Below are 16,779 nucleotides of genomic sequence, written 5' to 3' on the forward strand. Positions count from 1 at the left end.
ACAGCTGGCCTTCAGGGTTTCTACTTCGTTATTGCTTCTCTTCCATCAGCTCATAGGCGCTTGTCCTTGCTTTGTTTTCTGCAGAGGCAATTCAGACGGAAGCTGTGGTGACCTCGGAGGATCCACCAGGGGCCCAGGAAGAAGTGCCAGCCCCCAGTCCTCCTCCTGAGGATCCAGTTAACGTTACAATCACCGTGACAGCCACCCCATGACTACCAGCAAACCTGACTCTTTAGTACTCAACGTAGGATAGGTTGATTGAAGATCTCCTTGATCAGCAAAAGAAAGGAAGAATAGCAATAGCAGTTAGACTTATATACCGCTTCATAGGGCTTTCAGCCCTCTCTAAGCGGTTTACAAAGTCAGCATGTCACCCCCAACAATCCGGGTCCTCATTTCACCCACCTCGGAAGGATGGAAGGCTGAGTCAACCTTGAGCCGCTGAGATTAGAACCGCTGAACTGCAGATAACAGTCAGCTGAAGTGCCCTCTTCAGTACTGCACCCTAACCACTGCGCCACCTCGGCTCTTAGCACAGGGAACAGCTGTGGTGCACAGGAGAACCTGTGGGCGTCGTTCCAGTTTTTGTGTGATGCAAGGCCTTTCCAAACAGGACCTCGGAAAAGGAGAAGAACATATCCGAAGAGATTTCATTGTCACCCAGAGAACCAAAGTGCATCTTTGACTAAGAGCTGTTTTGCAAAAATATTTTTTTTATTTTGCAAAAATAAAACAAACTGGCAGGGAAGTTACAATATGGGATCAGGCATAATAAGCTGGACAGCTTTGAAGCAATATATTTTCCTGGGATTGCCGATGCTGCAGAGGCCACAGCTGAGTCACTGAAACCGAACTCATGGATCAACAAATGCGGAACTTTTGGTTAAGAACCTTGTACATTTTGGGTGACTCTGTTAAGCTGTTTCATGTGTTGGCATCAGAGAAATCTTGTTTTCTCAGGGATGGAAAACTCAAGGGCTTGAATGGCATGGATGTAAGATGAGTCCATGCTGTTTTGAAGCTTTGCCTCCGTTTAGCTTCACCATCCTAAGATGCAACAGATGAATTGAATTAAATGGCTATTTAAATACTCCAGAACGAAAGCGTACCGCCCCACTGTCCATCATTTCACAGGGCTTGGTATATATACATTGCTTTATTTAATTGTGTCTAATTAGTTTCGGTCTAATTGAAGGAAAAACCACCAAGTCCAATTGGTCACTGCTGAATTACAGCTACCATAAGTATGATAACATAAATTATGTGTGCAAATTGAAAATTGAGATTCCACACTCTCCGGTTTTGGAAAAGGGTATTATGTTTCAGATAATGAGGTTAGAAACCACATACATATTTAAATCCATGTCTGTGTCCTCTTTTTTTTTTTTTTGAGCCTTAAGCCAAGCTTACAAAGGCAAATTATGCACTTTCAAAAATGTTGCTTGTGTCTAATATTGTCACAAAAACATTCCCACAACATACACATTCCTAACATCCTATTGCAATATGGAACTTGTGCCCTTTAGGGGCTGAACTAAAGTTCCAGCATCCTTCATTCCTAAGTCTACTTTCTAAGGTTGCAGGTAAATAGTTGTTCAGCAATACACTTCCCTCAATCAACAACCAATAATGTAGGACTAGCTATTTTTCCAATGTATTCTCTCCTGAATGAGGAAAAGGAGGCTGCATTTTTTCCAGATCAATCTTTTCCCAGTCTAAGTCAGAGCTGGTTAACTGCTTGTTTTTTCACATTCCAGACCATTCTTCTTGTAAAATGATAACTTAGGAACATGATGGGGATTGCCAGGTCACAAGCACCCACCCTGTCTTATCTGCCAGGGAGTCTTTGCATTATGAGGTTTTAGTGTGTTAGTTTTTGTCGAAGGCAGCCAAGCCCTGGACAGCTGGAGTAATGAATCACCTCAGCAAACAATGCCTGTGGTGTGGTTTAGTCATCTGTTGACCTGATGGATGGGTGGGGAAGGGATGTATTCATTCACCACATCCCTGCTTGCTACCACAATTTAATACACAGTGCTAGCTCCTTTGTATGAAGCAACTTTTCCAATAAATGTTCACAGTGAACATTTAGAGCAGGGTGGCAACTTTAAGACTTGTGGACTTCAACTCCCAGAATTCTCCAGTTGGCTGACTGAAGAATTCTGGGAGTTGAAGCCCACAAGTCTTAAAGTTGCCAAGGTTGGACACCCCTGATTTAGATGTTTGGTCCCTCTAGTTAATAACTCCAATAGACTCAAGTCACTATTGTAAAGCAGTGAGTCTCAACCTTTTCTTCATCACGGACTTTCAAATACTTTTTGTGGCCACTGACCATGGCCACGGACCAAGACTTAAGATTTAAATTATGACATTTCTTCAAAAGCCTTCATGGATTTCCTGTGATGACATTGCAACCCCCCAGGTTGAGCACTCAGTTGTAAAGCATGCATACTGTGTGTGTGTGTGTGTGTATGTATGTATGTGTATGTGTGTGTGTGTGTGTGTATATATATATATATATATATATATATATATATATATATATATATATATATATATATATATATATAGAGAGAGAGAGAGAGAGAGAGAGAGAGAGAGAGAGAGAGAGAGATAGAGAGGGAAGAGAGGGAGAGAGAGAGATAGATAGAGATATATACATACATACATACACATACAGATTGATATAGAGATAGATATAGATAGATATAGAGATGGATAGATAGATAGATAGCTAGATAGATAGAGTCTCTGGAGTTAGACAATAGCTGTTTGTTCCAAAATCCGCTATAATTTCCTTCCATTTAAGAATATGGAAGGGGGATGTTTCCATTGGATATAATTCAGTTCACCATTGGGAAATGCCTCAGTATCTAGCCCAATCCTGCTTGTAAAAGTTAAAGAATCATCTGAGAGCTGTAAATAATCAAAAAAGTCAATAAAGAAACTAGTTAAGCTGGATGAGGGTGGAGAAAACAGGCAACTGAGGGAAGGGACAGGGGAGAAAGACAAGGTAAAGGGCATTTAAAGGATTTTATTGTGCCTTCTTCCAAATCAATGAGACTTAAGATAAAATGGATACCGTAATTATGTTTTCCTCATTAAAGATGGTAATAGGAAGTCTCAATTAATTTGGACAAATGGATCCTGAATTCCACACACGACTTTCCCCCTTTTTAAAATAGGTTGCATAGCTGCTATTTTATCTCAGGGGATTCATTAGGCTAGGGGGTCTGCAAACTTGGCAACTTGTGGGCTCAAATTCCCAGAATTCCTCAGGCAGCCATGCAGAGTGGGGGATTCTGGGTGTTGAAATCCATAAGTCTTAAGCTGCCATGTTTGGAGACTTCTGCATTAGACAATAGTTAAGAAAGGTCAAAAGAAAACTGGGGATGCATGATTTGAAACATTAACAAGATTTTTTTTTTTTAATGAAACTTGTGTGAGCTTTCTGTTCATTGCATAAGAATACCGTTGTTTTAAATAAGACTGCAACAAGAAATAACAGTAATAATAATTCTCATATCAGACCATTAGACAGGACCAGTGTTATTCTCTTTAATATTATAAACACAAAGAAAATTCTGCCCAAACCTACAATATTTAAACATTTGTACAGTTTTTTTTTTTAAAAAAAGAATATTACAACTTTTAAAAGAAAATATAACATTTTTATATGACAAAAAATACATGCATCTTTAAATTTAAATTAAATTGCAAAATCAAAGTAACTGAAATAACACTTTTTGCTTAAACAGAGATAACTTTATTTAGTGAAGTGACTTTTCAAAGCCCGGAGAAAGCTCTGAGAATAACATCTTTTAGAGTTTGCGTAGCTAGATCACATACCTTCAGGAAAACAGTTCAAAGTAAAACCATATTGCACCAAAACCACCTTTTACATAAGTCGGTTACACAGTTTTTAACGGGACATATTCTTGATAGCTATTGTGTATAGGCATTAACAACAGGCAGTGAGTAGAGTTGAACCTACTACTTTAAACCAGTAGCTTTACCTAGGCATTGGATCAGGATAACACAGATGTCCGTGTTTAGAAATCGCTCTGTCAATTCATCTTATTCTTAGTCAAACTCAAAGGTGAACAAAATGTGAGTTGAATCAATTCTGGGCAAAAGCTGTGCAATAAAGATTTCCTATAGAGTTGCATATTTTCATCTTTTTGTGTGAGGATACATGAGAAATGCTCTGTGGGATAACAGTGTTTAAATTCTGCTGCAATGTATTTCAATAGTAAATTCTGCAAATGAGCTAACATCATGCCACAATTCAAAGGATATCTAATATAGATGAAGAATTTAACAACTGAACAAGATTTGTACTGGGGTCCCAGTGTCCAAACCTAAAGGCTGGAAGAAGGAAGAAGAGCCACTCAAAATAGCTTAAACAAGATGTCCCAATTCTCACAGAAGGGTTTAATGATTTTGAAAAACCATTACAACTTAAAATGGGAGGGTAAAACTGCCAAATGAGTTTGTCCGACTAGTTCTTGGGCAAAACAGACCAATCCAAATTTAAAGAGGGGAATGAGCACTTAGATTTCAGGAACTGATCACCTGTATATGCTTTCTAACATTTATATGCATCTATGATTGGAAGGAACACACGATCCCCCTAAAATATAAAGACAATATATAACTTTCATAAATAAAATACAATAAGAGGGAAAAACACTTAAAACAGTGTCACAATATAAGAAAAAAAATTCTTGATAAGATTCTGTTAAGGAAGAGGCTGACATTTCTTCACCTTCAAATAATAATAATATCATCATCTCTTATGTTACTTATCTGGGCTTTTCTGGATCAAATGGGCTGAGTAAAGATGGAACTGACAGAAGCAATTTGCTGCCAAAAAGTGTTTTGGCAATCTGGCTGGCCAAAAAGACTTCTCCTTTTATCACAACCAGCAGAGATGTTGGTCCCACCCTCACGGTTGTGACCCCATTTCATAGAACATTGAAAAAGTAATTTCTAAAACCTTTCCAAATTAATTGTATAAGCAATCCTTCTCTGTAAGTTTCAATGTAAAGCAAACAGCATTTTACACCAAAACCCTATCTTGCATAGCAACCCATACCCACACAGCAAGTTCTCATAAGGGAGTCACATTTATAAAATTATATAATACACATCATATAAAATAATCACACGCTATATATACACACGGCGCTTGATATCTGCTGCAATAGCTATAAAAAATATAGAGTCCATTTTTAATCACACACACACACACACACACACACATTATTCAGTGTGGCCAATGGTACCACTGGGCACCACTTTTTGTCTTCTAGAACAGATTTTTACTTTTATTATGGCATTATTACTCTTGGAAACAACCCTTCTCCTCTGGGTTTATTTTTCAATCCTTGCTCCAATTATAAAATCAATCCTTATTGCTTGGGCCAACTGCACTTTTAGAACTTGGGGTCTCTGATTATTAGATATTTCACATTGTATATGTACTGGTTAAGATTGAAAGGGGAAGAGGAATTACGCAGCTATTCTCCTGATACACACATCATTTTTTTGTACAAATCAAGGACAAATTGAACTTTATCATTTAATAGCACTGGATGCCTTTGGGTAAAGCAGCAATTCTGTATTACCAAAGGAAACAGGATTAGTATTTCTGATCTGGCATTCCAACTTTCCAAGTTGTGTAAAGGTTGGGATGAAATTCTAGTGAAGAGCAACATGTAGAAGTTAATGTGCTCTTAGCATTTATTTAGAAAATGCCATGAAATGCAATTACTGATTACTACAGATGGAAATCCTCCCCGACTTGCAATCAGTTAGGCTAATTAAGCAACCTTAAAGCAAGAGAAACGCTTTGTTTCCTTTCAAGAAAGAAAGAGGGGGTATTTTCAATTGAGCACATTTCTGCCAATTTCCTTATATCATATTGTATGCCAAGTTCTTCTTTACCTCTTCTTCCCCTACCTTATGTTTTGCACAATGTACTACTATGTCGTGAGAAAAAAGTAACACGATACATAACAAGTGAACAGTATTGTATGTGAGACACACCAAGAGAACACCAAAAGAATAAATTTTAAAACATTTAGAATAAAAACAAAGGACAATGCTACAGAATAGTCACATTCAAGTGTTCCCTTATTGTTGATTAGGTGGCTAGAAAGGCTACCACGATTTTTGTTGTTGTTGTGACAATATCACAAGGCCTGCCTTGTTCCTCTTGCTATCATCAAACCAGCCTAAGAAGAACTGTATACTTTTAAATACATTCACTTACATATGCCTAACTGCCAATCAGCAAGACTTTGCTGGAAAGACTGAGAATCATTCAACATCAAATGAATCAAAAAGTCCAGATTAATATGCCTTCAGAAAGTTATCATGATTCCATTAATAGCTGGTAATTTTTGAGACAGGCTGGAATTCTTCTATCTGATTCATACCACTTAGCTATATAATCATAAGCTGCAGTCCAACCTGGGCCTGAGGTTCTCTCAGGTGTATATTTGCTAAAACCTTTACATCAAACTGCAATGGTAATTTTCCAATGATCACTGTCCAAGGAAGACATCATCTATAACCGTGTTTCTCAACCTTGGCATGTTGAAGATGTGTAGACTTCAGCTCCCAGGATTCCCCAGCCAAGTTCTTCAAGGTGCCAAGGTTGCAGAAACACTGGTCTAATAGTATCATTGATCGTCACAATGATTTCATTCGGGGAGGTTGGTTTCTTGGGGGATAAATAATAAACAACAGCAAAAGGGCGTTTTAAAACATACATTCATAGGACACTGCATCTCAAAATGAAAAATAAATAGTGATTCTAATAATTAATATTTTTGTTGTCCGTCCCTTCCAGCAATTCTGCTGTGCAGTTACTGGCTTTACTGGAGTGTCGAGGAAGGCCGTCTCTTTAAGTCTCTTGTATCTGGAGCTGTTGATGTCCCCCCAAACTGTCCAAGGTAACACCCCCATTTGAAATCACTGCGGCCTTTTCATGACAGTGTTTTGAAATCGGCCGATGAAAAAGGGGGCTCCAGTTCAAGGTGGCATCAGATGTCTCCAGATGTGCACTGTGTTCTGCAAAGGGAAACAATGGTCAGCATCTGTTTGTCAGCTACCTGAGCAACCTCAACTATTCAAAAGATTTATGCAAGTCCGAACTGGCTGCCATTTACTGAATGTCACTATTTGGCCTCACACTAAGGCCATTTTGTGCAGCATCTGGATAAGGATCCAACCCAATTAATTATAGCTGTTGAAAGGCGGAAGAACAGCTAAAGATATCCTTAAAATATATTTAAAAAAAAATATCAGGTCCATGGTTAGAACCAATCAATCAATCCTCACAGCCTAATTGAAGGAGAAAAGCAGAGGAAATTCTGCTCCTAATTTTGCAAGGCATCCTGAAAAGTAGCTGAGCATTAGGTAAGCCGAGACAGAACCACAAAATGTATTTATTTGCCCTTACATTAATTCTGATTTCGCTGGGGATTAATTAATATATTTTAGTTATGAAAAATACCAATTACTGTACCCGTTTGGGCAGAGGTTAAGGCATCAGACTAGAAATTGGGAGACCATGAGTTCTAGTCTTACCACAGGCACAAAGCCAGCTGGGTGACTGTGGGCCAGTCACTTTCTGTCAGCCCGAGGAAGGAGGCAACGGCAAATCATTTCTGAAAAACTTGCCAGGAAAAATGTTGGGAACTTGGCCAGGCAGTGTCCATGAATCAGACACAATTGAATGGGAGAGAAAAAAAATATGTACAAATGATCTAAGAGATAAGAACTGAAGAAGCTTCTTGGATGAGAAGTGAAACATCTTCAAGGGAAAACAAAGAAAGTCCAGCTGCCTTTTGAAAAAAGCACTTTTGGGACAACCGTGACCTGGATGACTGAGAATCTCCGTAGACATTAAGAAAGAAGCATGTTTTTCCATTTTTCTGACATACCTGATGTACAATTCATATTGAGTGGGCTCACATTCTCTTGGGCACAAGAGTCCTGATGTGATGGCGATTCTGCCTTCTCCTTATCATTTTCCTCAGTCTCAATGCTGCATCCAGGGACTGTGGAGGCCAAGCACATGGCCACAATCATGTGATTTAATGGTTTCATTTCTAGACTGTCTTGCTGATAAGGTGCCATCATGGGAATCACTGGAACAGAACTGTTGCCAAAATTGCCACTGGTTTTAGTGAAACACCTACAAATATTTAGGCCAAGACAAGAGAAAGAACGTAGATCAGAATGCACATCATGTTTCACTGACCAATATAGTCTTTATTTCTTCAAAGTATTTCTATGTCTGCCTCTGCAATGAATAGTGAATCTGTAGTAAGTTACCAAATGTCAAAATTAATAATATAATGCATTCAACCCGCAACTAAAATATGTATACGGCTAGCAAAAGCTTTATCTTATTTCAATTATCTGAATTAGATGCTGTTTAGGATATGAATGAGTAACATTAAAAATCTGAAAATTGGTTTAGCAGCACAAGCATGTGCAAAATACTTATTATTACAATTATTAATATACATAATAGAAGAAAAGATTCTTTATTGGCCAAGTGGGATTGGGCACACAAGGAATTTGTGTGTCTAATAACAAGTACTATTTCATACTTCTTTTCAAGAGCTTATCTTGATAATTTTTATTGGGGTAACTTGGGCAATATAACAAGGGATTTGATTGTTTGCTATGTTTGCCAGTTTGCTCTCCAAATTGGAAAATCTGCTGTTGACAGAATGATTTCATTCATGATGACATTCTTCTCCACTGTAATCCTAGAAAGTGAGAACATGCTTTCTGATTCTTCCCAAGAAAGAGACTCTGATTATTCTCTCTTGTTCTGGATTGTAAACGGCTAGTCAAGCAGAGAAGGAAGTCAGTTTCTTATAGCTGAAGTTACTCAGCTTTTGAACAAAAGAAAACAATAAAAAAAGGCAACTTAACAACCAAAATCCTTCGTAGGCAAGCTAGCTCTAATCCAAAGTTTTGGGAAGCTGCCAGTACTTTAAACATTTGCAGGTTGATCATCACTTCCACAGATATGAAGGCAGTTATCAAGTTGTTTTCTCAACATTCACAGTAAATGCTAACAAGCACTTTACTTTATTATTGGTGATTAAACATAAGTTTAGTGAAAAACCACATCACAGCTACATCTATTTAGGGAAGATGTCGGAACTGTTGCATAAAGCACAAGGGCCAGAAAGAATAAGTATCTTAAATGATTATATAAGTAAATGCTGGATCTAACAAAATAATCTGGAATGATCATTCTGGATTTTGTATTTTATCTTTACACAAAATATGAAGCCATATTCTTCCTACAGATTCGTTTGTTGTAAAAATGCTAGACAGCAGCTCACAGATTATTTCCAGGCTTTCAAATAGAAGCCACTTAACAACACATTCCCATTTGTCTTTAAAAAGTGGATGAATTCTGATTTATTCAAGATGCTTGCTACCATATTTAGTAGGTGAGAAAGACCAACGGACTAGATAAAAGAGGGAGAAACTCAGGGAGAATGTAAAGTGAGGAGTATGGGTACTAACTCATGCAAAGACTATGTCTATAGGGGGCAAAATGCAGCACAATTTAAACTATTTGTTACAATTGTTTGCTTACATTCACCGTGAGTTTTCTTTTAAAGCAGGGGTGTCCAACCTTGGCAAATTTAAGACTTGTGGACATCAACTCCCAGAATTCCCCAACCATTGTACCAAAAATTCTCTTAGTTTTCCATTTTAATGTTAAGTATAAACAAATACACACATAGTGGAACTCACTTAAGATGCAACATGTAGAATTTTGAGTATTTTATGCAGTATTGCAAGAACCAAAAAAAAAATCTGACTTTTGGTTGCCAAGCATTTTTATTTTTTTCTACCCAGTGAGCTCTATAGCTAAGAATTAAATTGAACCTGAACCATAATCCAATACCTTACATTTTGCACCATATAAAATCCTTGAGTTTGATTTTATTGGAAAAGTGACAATGCAACTCCCTGTCTGTGCCTGGTGTGCTAGGTGCTCTGGGACCGCAGCAAACATTTAAATAAAAGTAAAATTTGTAACACAGGCAATAAGCAGAAGTCGCACAATCCCAAGATTGTTATTATATGGGTTTTCAATGCAGAAAAACCAGGGTGCCTTGTGAAATATTAAGAAAAAAAGAAACAACTACTGACAGAAAGCTGCTATTTAATTTTATAGTCCATCAATCCATTCTAGGTTATGAGCTTAGTTAAACTGAAGCAAAAGAGAGGCTCCTATGTAAAATGTTAATTTTTGCTTGTTTTTCATGGAGGAGGGAAAAAAATGGCTCAACTCTGCTGTAAACATGCGTTAAAGTATTTGCATAAAGTTTTTTTTCCCTTACTGCATGAGTCACTAAGCTTAAAATATACAGCCAACACAAGGCACACATTTTATAATCTACAAAGCGGAACTATTATTCCACATTTATTTTGAACAGGATGGCTAGTAAAATAGTGGTGTTGAACCACAAATATTGAGTTTATTTGGTTTAAGGGCCTGCAAGGGACAGCCATGCACTACACGAGACCAAAACGCTGCTCCTGGGAATTCTTTATGGTTTCTGAGACAGTTCATAGCTTCAAGGCTGGCCATTGTGGTTAAAACCTGCTACTGGGAAATTGGAAAAACGGGTGGGACCTTAAGCCCTAAGGTCACCTATCCTAAACGGAATAAGATTTCTTCATGCAGGGCAAGCTTTCCATGAAGCAATTTCTGGCCCATCAACAGAACATTTGCAGAAGGGATGGAAAAGCTGAAGCCTTCAGCCTGTTTGCTCAGGCCCTTGTTATATAATCTTGTTGCTGAAGGAGAGCAAAAGGACTTGGCAGCTTTCAGAAAAGAGTGAAATTGGGACAACCACCGTGGATAATATTATATCTAGCCTAACCACTTGCTCAAGAACCAGTCTGAAGTAAGGCTGAATACTATTTTTAGGCTTTCTTGCAATTCAAGACATCTAAATTAGATCCAAGAGTCTTTTCCTCTCAGAGCGAAAACTGCCTGCTTCTATCAAGCCATTTCCATTTCAATATTGCAAGGAATGTGACAGATTGCGCTGTTTCCTATATTAAGAAATGGCTAATTACATGAAGAAATGTGCCCACTAATTTACAAAGCCAAAGTTTGGTTGAATCTTGTACTTCAGCCCAGATTTGGAGTCAGATGGCATCAAAATTGAACAAATAAAATAGCTGAAGCAAATCCTGCAGTTGATAAATGTCTGTGTAGCACAAAACTGCCCTCATTAAGTTATAATTGACTAAAACTGGCTATGAACTTAAAACGGAAAGAATTTAAATACTTTGAGGCAGGAAGGTCTTTGGGAAGCCAGTTTCTAGATCACACAGTGTTTTCTACATGTAAATCTGGAAGAGTAATAATGCAAATATCAAGATTCTCTTGCTAGACACATAGTTGGGATCACTAATCTGTGCAGGCTTCAAATTCAGAGATCCAAAGATCTCTTTAGGTTGATTACCTGTTATTATTCCAGCAGTTCCTGCAGTTGGCATACTCTGAAGGATCAGTCTGAGGGACTGATGTATATACGTCACCACCCTGGATGATGGGGGAATGGAAATATTTGAAAATTAAAATAAGGAATCACAAATGAGTCTGTAAGTGAAAATTAAACAAGCAGGCACAGTATATATTCCATGACATTCATAGGAATGAGCAATTATGGTAGCTTTACAACCTGTGGACTACAACTCCCAGAATTCCTGAGCCAGCATGGTCATAAACTTGCAAGAGTTGCCCATGCTTGTGCTATAGGGAAGCAAAGCAAAGCGAAATGTTATGGTTTAGACATGTACATCATCATCATTTCCTTGGCCTTATTTTCAGTTTGAACCACCCAAGTTTAATTTGAAGAAAGAAGTGAAAAATGCTACTGATGACAGAAATGAAGGGAATTTTTCTTTACTGGAAATTACTGTCTGTTGGTGGAGACAGGATGTTGCTTTGTGTGACTGATGAAATATAATCAATGTCCCAGTTTCTTCCAATTATTCCAATTAGATCAGCTTGCCTGACTAAACTCTGGGTTTGAAATTTGCTGTTATTTTTACAGATGCATTAATTTGTCAGCCAAAAGGGATGAAGAAAGAAGGCAAGGGGATTTCTGAGCTCTTGGTTTTGGCTGTACAATCTTTGCAAATAAAAAACAGCATTAATAACACATAACTCATTGCTAAATAATATGTACATGGGAGATTTGAGAAATACTTGCAGATACGACAAAATAAGTAGTAATATGAATCTACAATTTTAAATACTAAGATCCCTTAGTGGAAGATAAAATTCAAGACAACTGTTCCCAAGTTGGTGCATGCATATAGGATAAAATAATTAAACTTTGGGGAGAGGGGGGAAGGGGGGGAGAAACAGGATAACTTTTTCTCATCTATGAATCTTGGGAACTAATTCTGTGAAGAGGCTACAACACCTTATTTGAAAATGTTGCCATCTATGCACAACTATTTTCAATCCCGTAACATTTATTTAATGTTTGTGAAGGGAGTTTTTTTTAGAACAAAGAGCAAAACCAATGTTTTAATGTAGATTCTTCCTTTTTATTCAGAGCATTAGAGACACTTTTCCAAAGAAAAGCAGGATATGAAGTGACTAAAGTTCAGTAAGTGATGAATAGCCACAGCAAGTGGTTTTAAAACTCTCAAGGATATTAACCAATATAAGCACTGGAATCTCTGAAATAATTACACACTGAATGATGAAGGATTTCCTACTTGAGTGAAATCGTTACTTGAGGATAAATTTAAATGTGAGAATTAGGCTTTTGGGGAGCATCTAAAGGGAGAATCTTTAACACCTGTTTTAAGTTTATGTCCTCAGCTCACCCACCCAGCCGCCTAGGCTCTAATTTAATTCCACAGCCCGCCCTCCTCTATGTGCTTACATTTAAATATTCCTAAAATCAATGTTTGGATTAGCCTTTAAATGGGTCTTAAGGATCTAAGAAGTCCACAACAAGGAAACATGAAGACTTAAAAGGTTATCTGAATGGCAATTCTTGTACTTCTAGCAATCTGTTATTCCATGAAATGAAGTGTTTATGTTCAATTACCAGAGCAAACAATTGCACTCTCACCCTCCCACTCAAAGCAGATGATGTTACTTAATTTCTGAACACATTCCTGGTTTCCCATAAAACATTCAAACCGTTTTGTGTAGGACCTCTAACCCAGCGGCTCCTCCTGAGTTGTTGCTACTCAAGCAGCATGGAACAATTATCAACCTGCATTCTTCACTCCTCAAACCTTAAAACTCTATCTGAACTGTCTTCAGCTCAGCATGAGTAAGGAAGCCGCTATTTAAAGTAGGCTGCACAATTTAAAAAAAAGCAAACAAACAGCCCAAGAATTGTGTTTTTCAAAACAGGCGTGAATAGAATAGTTCATTCTTAAAAAGGAAATACTTAAAAAGAAAGCAGATATTATGGTGTGGCTGAGCAAGAACCAAAAAAAAAAAAAAAAAAGGAATTCTTCGGTTTATGAGCTCCAGGTTTTGGCACACTGAAATGTAATTAAGGGTACCTACTTAAAATTAGATCTGAAGTACAGCTTAGTCACAAAAGGACTTGGCACACGTCAAATCTATGCATATATATTTTTTAAAGTCAATCTCTTGTCTGCTAGGAATACCCTAATCTCACATTATCAAAATTTCAACATAAGAGTTTGGATGGATATTCAAAGGGCATCCCCCCCCCTTTTTAACATTGTTCCTGCATCTGTAGGGTCTGGGTTTTCCCCCCAGATAAACTCAGTGTTGATCAATTGGCTGTGACAGGAACTGTTGTCTGAGCCAGATGTTGTGGGCTGAGACAGCATGACTGGCCCAAAGATTCCCAATCAGCTTTCATGCCTAAAATGGGACTAGAACTGGTTTCTAGATTAGAACTGGCTTTCTCCAAAGGCAAATGTCCTTACTATTATGAAATAAAAGCTCAGGTATGGAAATGGGCAGTTAATGTATCAGGATTATATGAATGGTAGTTTTCAAGAATACAAAAAGCTGTATCCAACATTATTCAAAATTGATTTCTGTTCCCATGATTAAAATTACTTTTTCCTTCCACTCTGTCCTCATTAAATCTGTTGGGGGGGGGGAGATCCCTTAATATTGGGAAAGGAGAGATTTGATCTGCTAGTAATGTGTACTCTTCTGGCAAAAAGACATTGCAGGATACAATTTAAAAAAAATCATGGAAATTTAATACAAATTACCTCTAAGTAAGGTAAAGGTTCCCATCGCACATATGTGCTAGTCGTTCCCGACTCTAGGGGGCGGGGCTCATCTCCATTTCAAAGCCGAAGAGCCAGCGCTTTCCAAAGACATCTCTGAGATCATGTGGCCGGCATGACTAATAGCAATAGCAATAGCAGTAGACTTATATACCGCTTCATAGGGCTTTCAGCCCTCTCTAAGCGGTTTACAGAGAGTCAGCATATTGCCCCCAACAATCCGGGTCCTCATTTTACCCACCTCGGAAGGATGGAAGGCTGAGTCAACCCTGAGCCGGTGAGATTTGAACCGCTGAACTGCTGATCTAGCACTAGCCTGCAGTGCTGCATTTAACCACTGCGCCACCTCGGCTCTTCGACTAAACGGTGAAGGCGCACGGAACACTGTTACCTTCTCATCCAAGTGGTCCCTATTTTTCTACTTGAATTTTTACATGCTTTCGAACTGCTATGTTGGCAGAAACTGGGACAAATAACAGGAGCTCACTCCGTTATGTGGCACTAGGGATTTGAGCCACCGAACTGCCAACATTTCTGATCGACAAGCTCAACGTCTTAACCACTGAGCCACCGTGTCCCCACCAAATTACCTCTAACTATGTGCATATTCACCATTTGATAAAATAGCATCATGTGACTATAACAATATTTTATTGCATTTTTATGGTTTAAAACTTTTCAAACCTAGTCCATCTGAAGCATTAGTTCCTGAACTGAACCTGAATTTGATTGAATCAGCTTCACAAATTTATATAAAAAGTCCTTATTCTTTAATGTACTTTTTATTTATTTACAGAAATCGAAAGTTTAAACGAAATCATGCATCTTTGCCTGATAACAGAACCTCTCAGTAACCACAGGAATGACAAAACCTTTGTTTGTTTCATTTCAGCAACATGTTTCCATTAGAAAACTCTTGACTGCTACAAATTCAGTAACTTAGGGTCTATATAAAAACGAGCGAATGGGAGGAAGATGTGGCCTATTAGTAAATGAAAGTATTCAGGTTTCCAAATATTACATTAACAAAGATGGCTTTTAAAGTATCAGTAGGTGCATATTTATTGCTCTCATGATGAAGTCTTTATTTTGGTGACTTTAGCATACTTTAATAGGTGTCCAGTAATATGATCTTCAAGAACAAGATGAAAATGATGTGACATTTGCAACATCTTGCTTTCAAGTAGGGTAATGTTCGTAACAACCAAAGCTACAAGAGTTTGACCGATAAAGCATCGAGCTTACTTACATTTCCTATGTGATGGGTGTGTTCATATTCTACGTGGGTTCTGGAAAGGGAGTTAGAATGTCCTGGATAAACCCCAGTTCCTCCATTGATGGCACCATTCATGAGCCCATTCATTCCATTAGCAACCTTATGATGGAGGTGGAGGCATCCATTATTATGTTTTCCATTACTGATAAAGTTTCCATGCACGCCACCATTAATGCGGCTTGTGCCTGGTAGTGTTGTATACTGAACCATCTGTCCATTGATATCTGTACCTTGGTAGAGATAGCCGGGAGGGTCATACTCTATAGAAACAAGGAAGAAAAAAAATCATTTAGAAATTGCAATAAAACTTTGATGTACTGCACGTAGATGAAGATGTAGACCTATTTTCCCCTGCATTTATACACCATGTCAATTAACAGTTTGAGTCTATAGCAGGGGTGTCAAAACTCAAGGCCCGGGGGCTGGATCAGGCCTGCAAGGTGTTTAGATCTGGCCCACAGGACTGCCCTGGAAACAGTGGACCAGCTCACGGTGCCTCTGCCAGTGAAAACGGAGCTCAGGAGGGCCATGTGTGGCCCTCCCAAGCTCTGTTTTCGCTGGCTGTGGGTTGTAGGAGGCCGTGGCAGCCGAAAATGGAGCATGGGAGCCTGTTTTCACTGGCAGAGCGCTTGGGCCACCACAGGCATCCCCGACATGAGTGCCGACAAGCTGGCCAACCCACCCCCCCAACCCCCGGCCAAACACAACCCTGATGCAATCCTCAATGAAATAGAGTTTGACACTCCTGGTCTATAGCAAATCTTACAATAGGAAAAATCTTCCTAAATATAATTTAAAACAAATAGCATAGTTGGCTTCACTTAAAAATAAAAATGAATCTCTGCAAGACTTAATCCCCATTAGCCAAATCAGAAAGGCATGGGGACAGAGTAAGCATTAAATTTCATTGCATATTTACAAATGTTTTGTCTTTACTTATATTCACATTTAAGAGGAAATCATGATAAAAATACATAGCAATACTTATGGATTACAGAGTTTCATGAATTTAGCACTCAAGGTCATTGTGACTCAATCAATCGTACTTTATCATGGCCAGGGCCAGGAATATTAAACAGAAGTAAAAATCAAAATAAAATGATGAAATAGTAAAAACACTAATAAAGTTGGTTAAATAAAATAAAATATTGGATGAATGAATTCCCACAGCGCTAACTCATTTC

The 16,779-nt window shown here is 38.2% G+C and overlaps 2 protein-coding genes across 3 annotated transcripts in view; one reads left to right on the plus strand and one right to left on the minus strand.

The window, feature by feature from the left end:
* The window catches only part of VSIG10L2 (V-set and immunoglobulin domain containing 10 like 2), a 26,079-nt gene extending 25,867 nt beyond the window's left edge, over positions 1-212 (plus strand). Inside the window, exon 11 of the mRNA XM_032228759.1 lies at positions 85-212. Within this exon, the coding sequence (XP_032084650.1) occupies positions 85-212 (128 nt within the window). The remainder of the gene's footprint in view (positions 1-84) is intronic.
* Positions 213-3,533: 3,321 nt separating this feature from the next.
* CDON (cell adhesion associated, oncogene regulated) overlaps positions 3,534-16,779 on the minus strand; it is an 81,616-nt gene continuing 68,370 nt past the window's right edge. For both annotated transcript variants that reach the window (XM_032229244.1, XM_032229243.1), the window contains 4 exons: positions 15,569-15,855; positions 11,532-11,611; positions 7,956-8,209; positions 3,534-7,080 (listed from right to left, as the gene is read on the minus strand). In XM_032229244.1, the coding sequence (XP_032085135.1) occupies positions 6,914-7,080; positions 7,956-8,209; positions 11,532-11,611; positions 15,569-15,855 (788 nt within the window). In that variant the 3' untranslated portion in view covers positions 3,534-6,913. The remainder of the gene's footprint in view (positions 7,081-7,955; positions 8,210-11,531; positions 11,612-15,568; positions 15,856-16,779) is intronic.

This window comes from Thamnophis elegans, chromosome 13 (assembly GCF_009769535.1).
Source record: "Thamnophis elegans isolate rThaEle1 chromosome 13, rThaEle1.pri, whole genome shotgun sequence".
NCBI classification, from domain to species: Eukaryota; Metazoa; Chordata; class Lepidosauria; order Squamata; family Colubridae; genus Thamnophis; species Thamnophis elegans.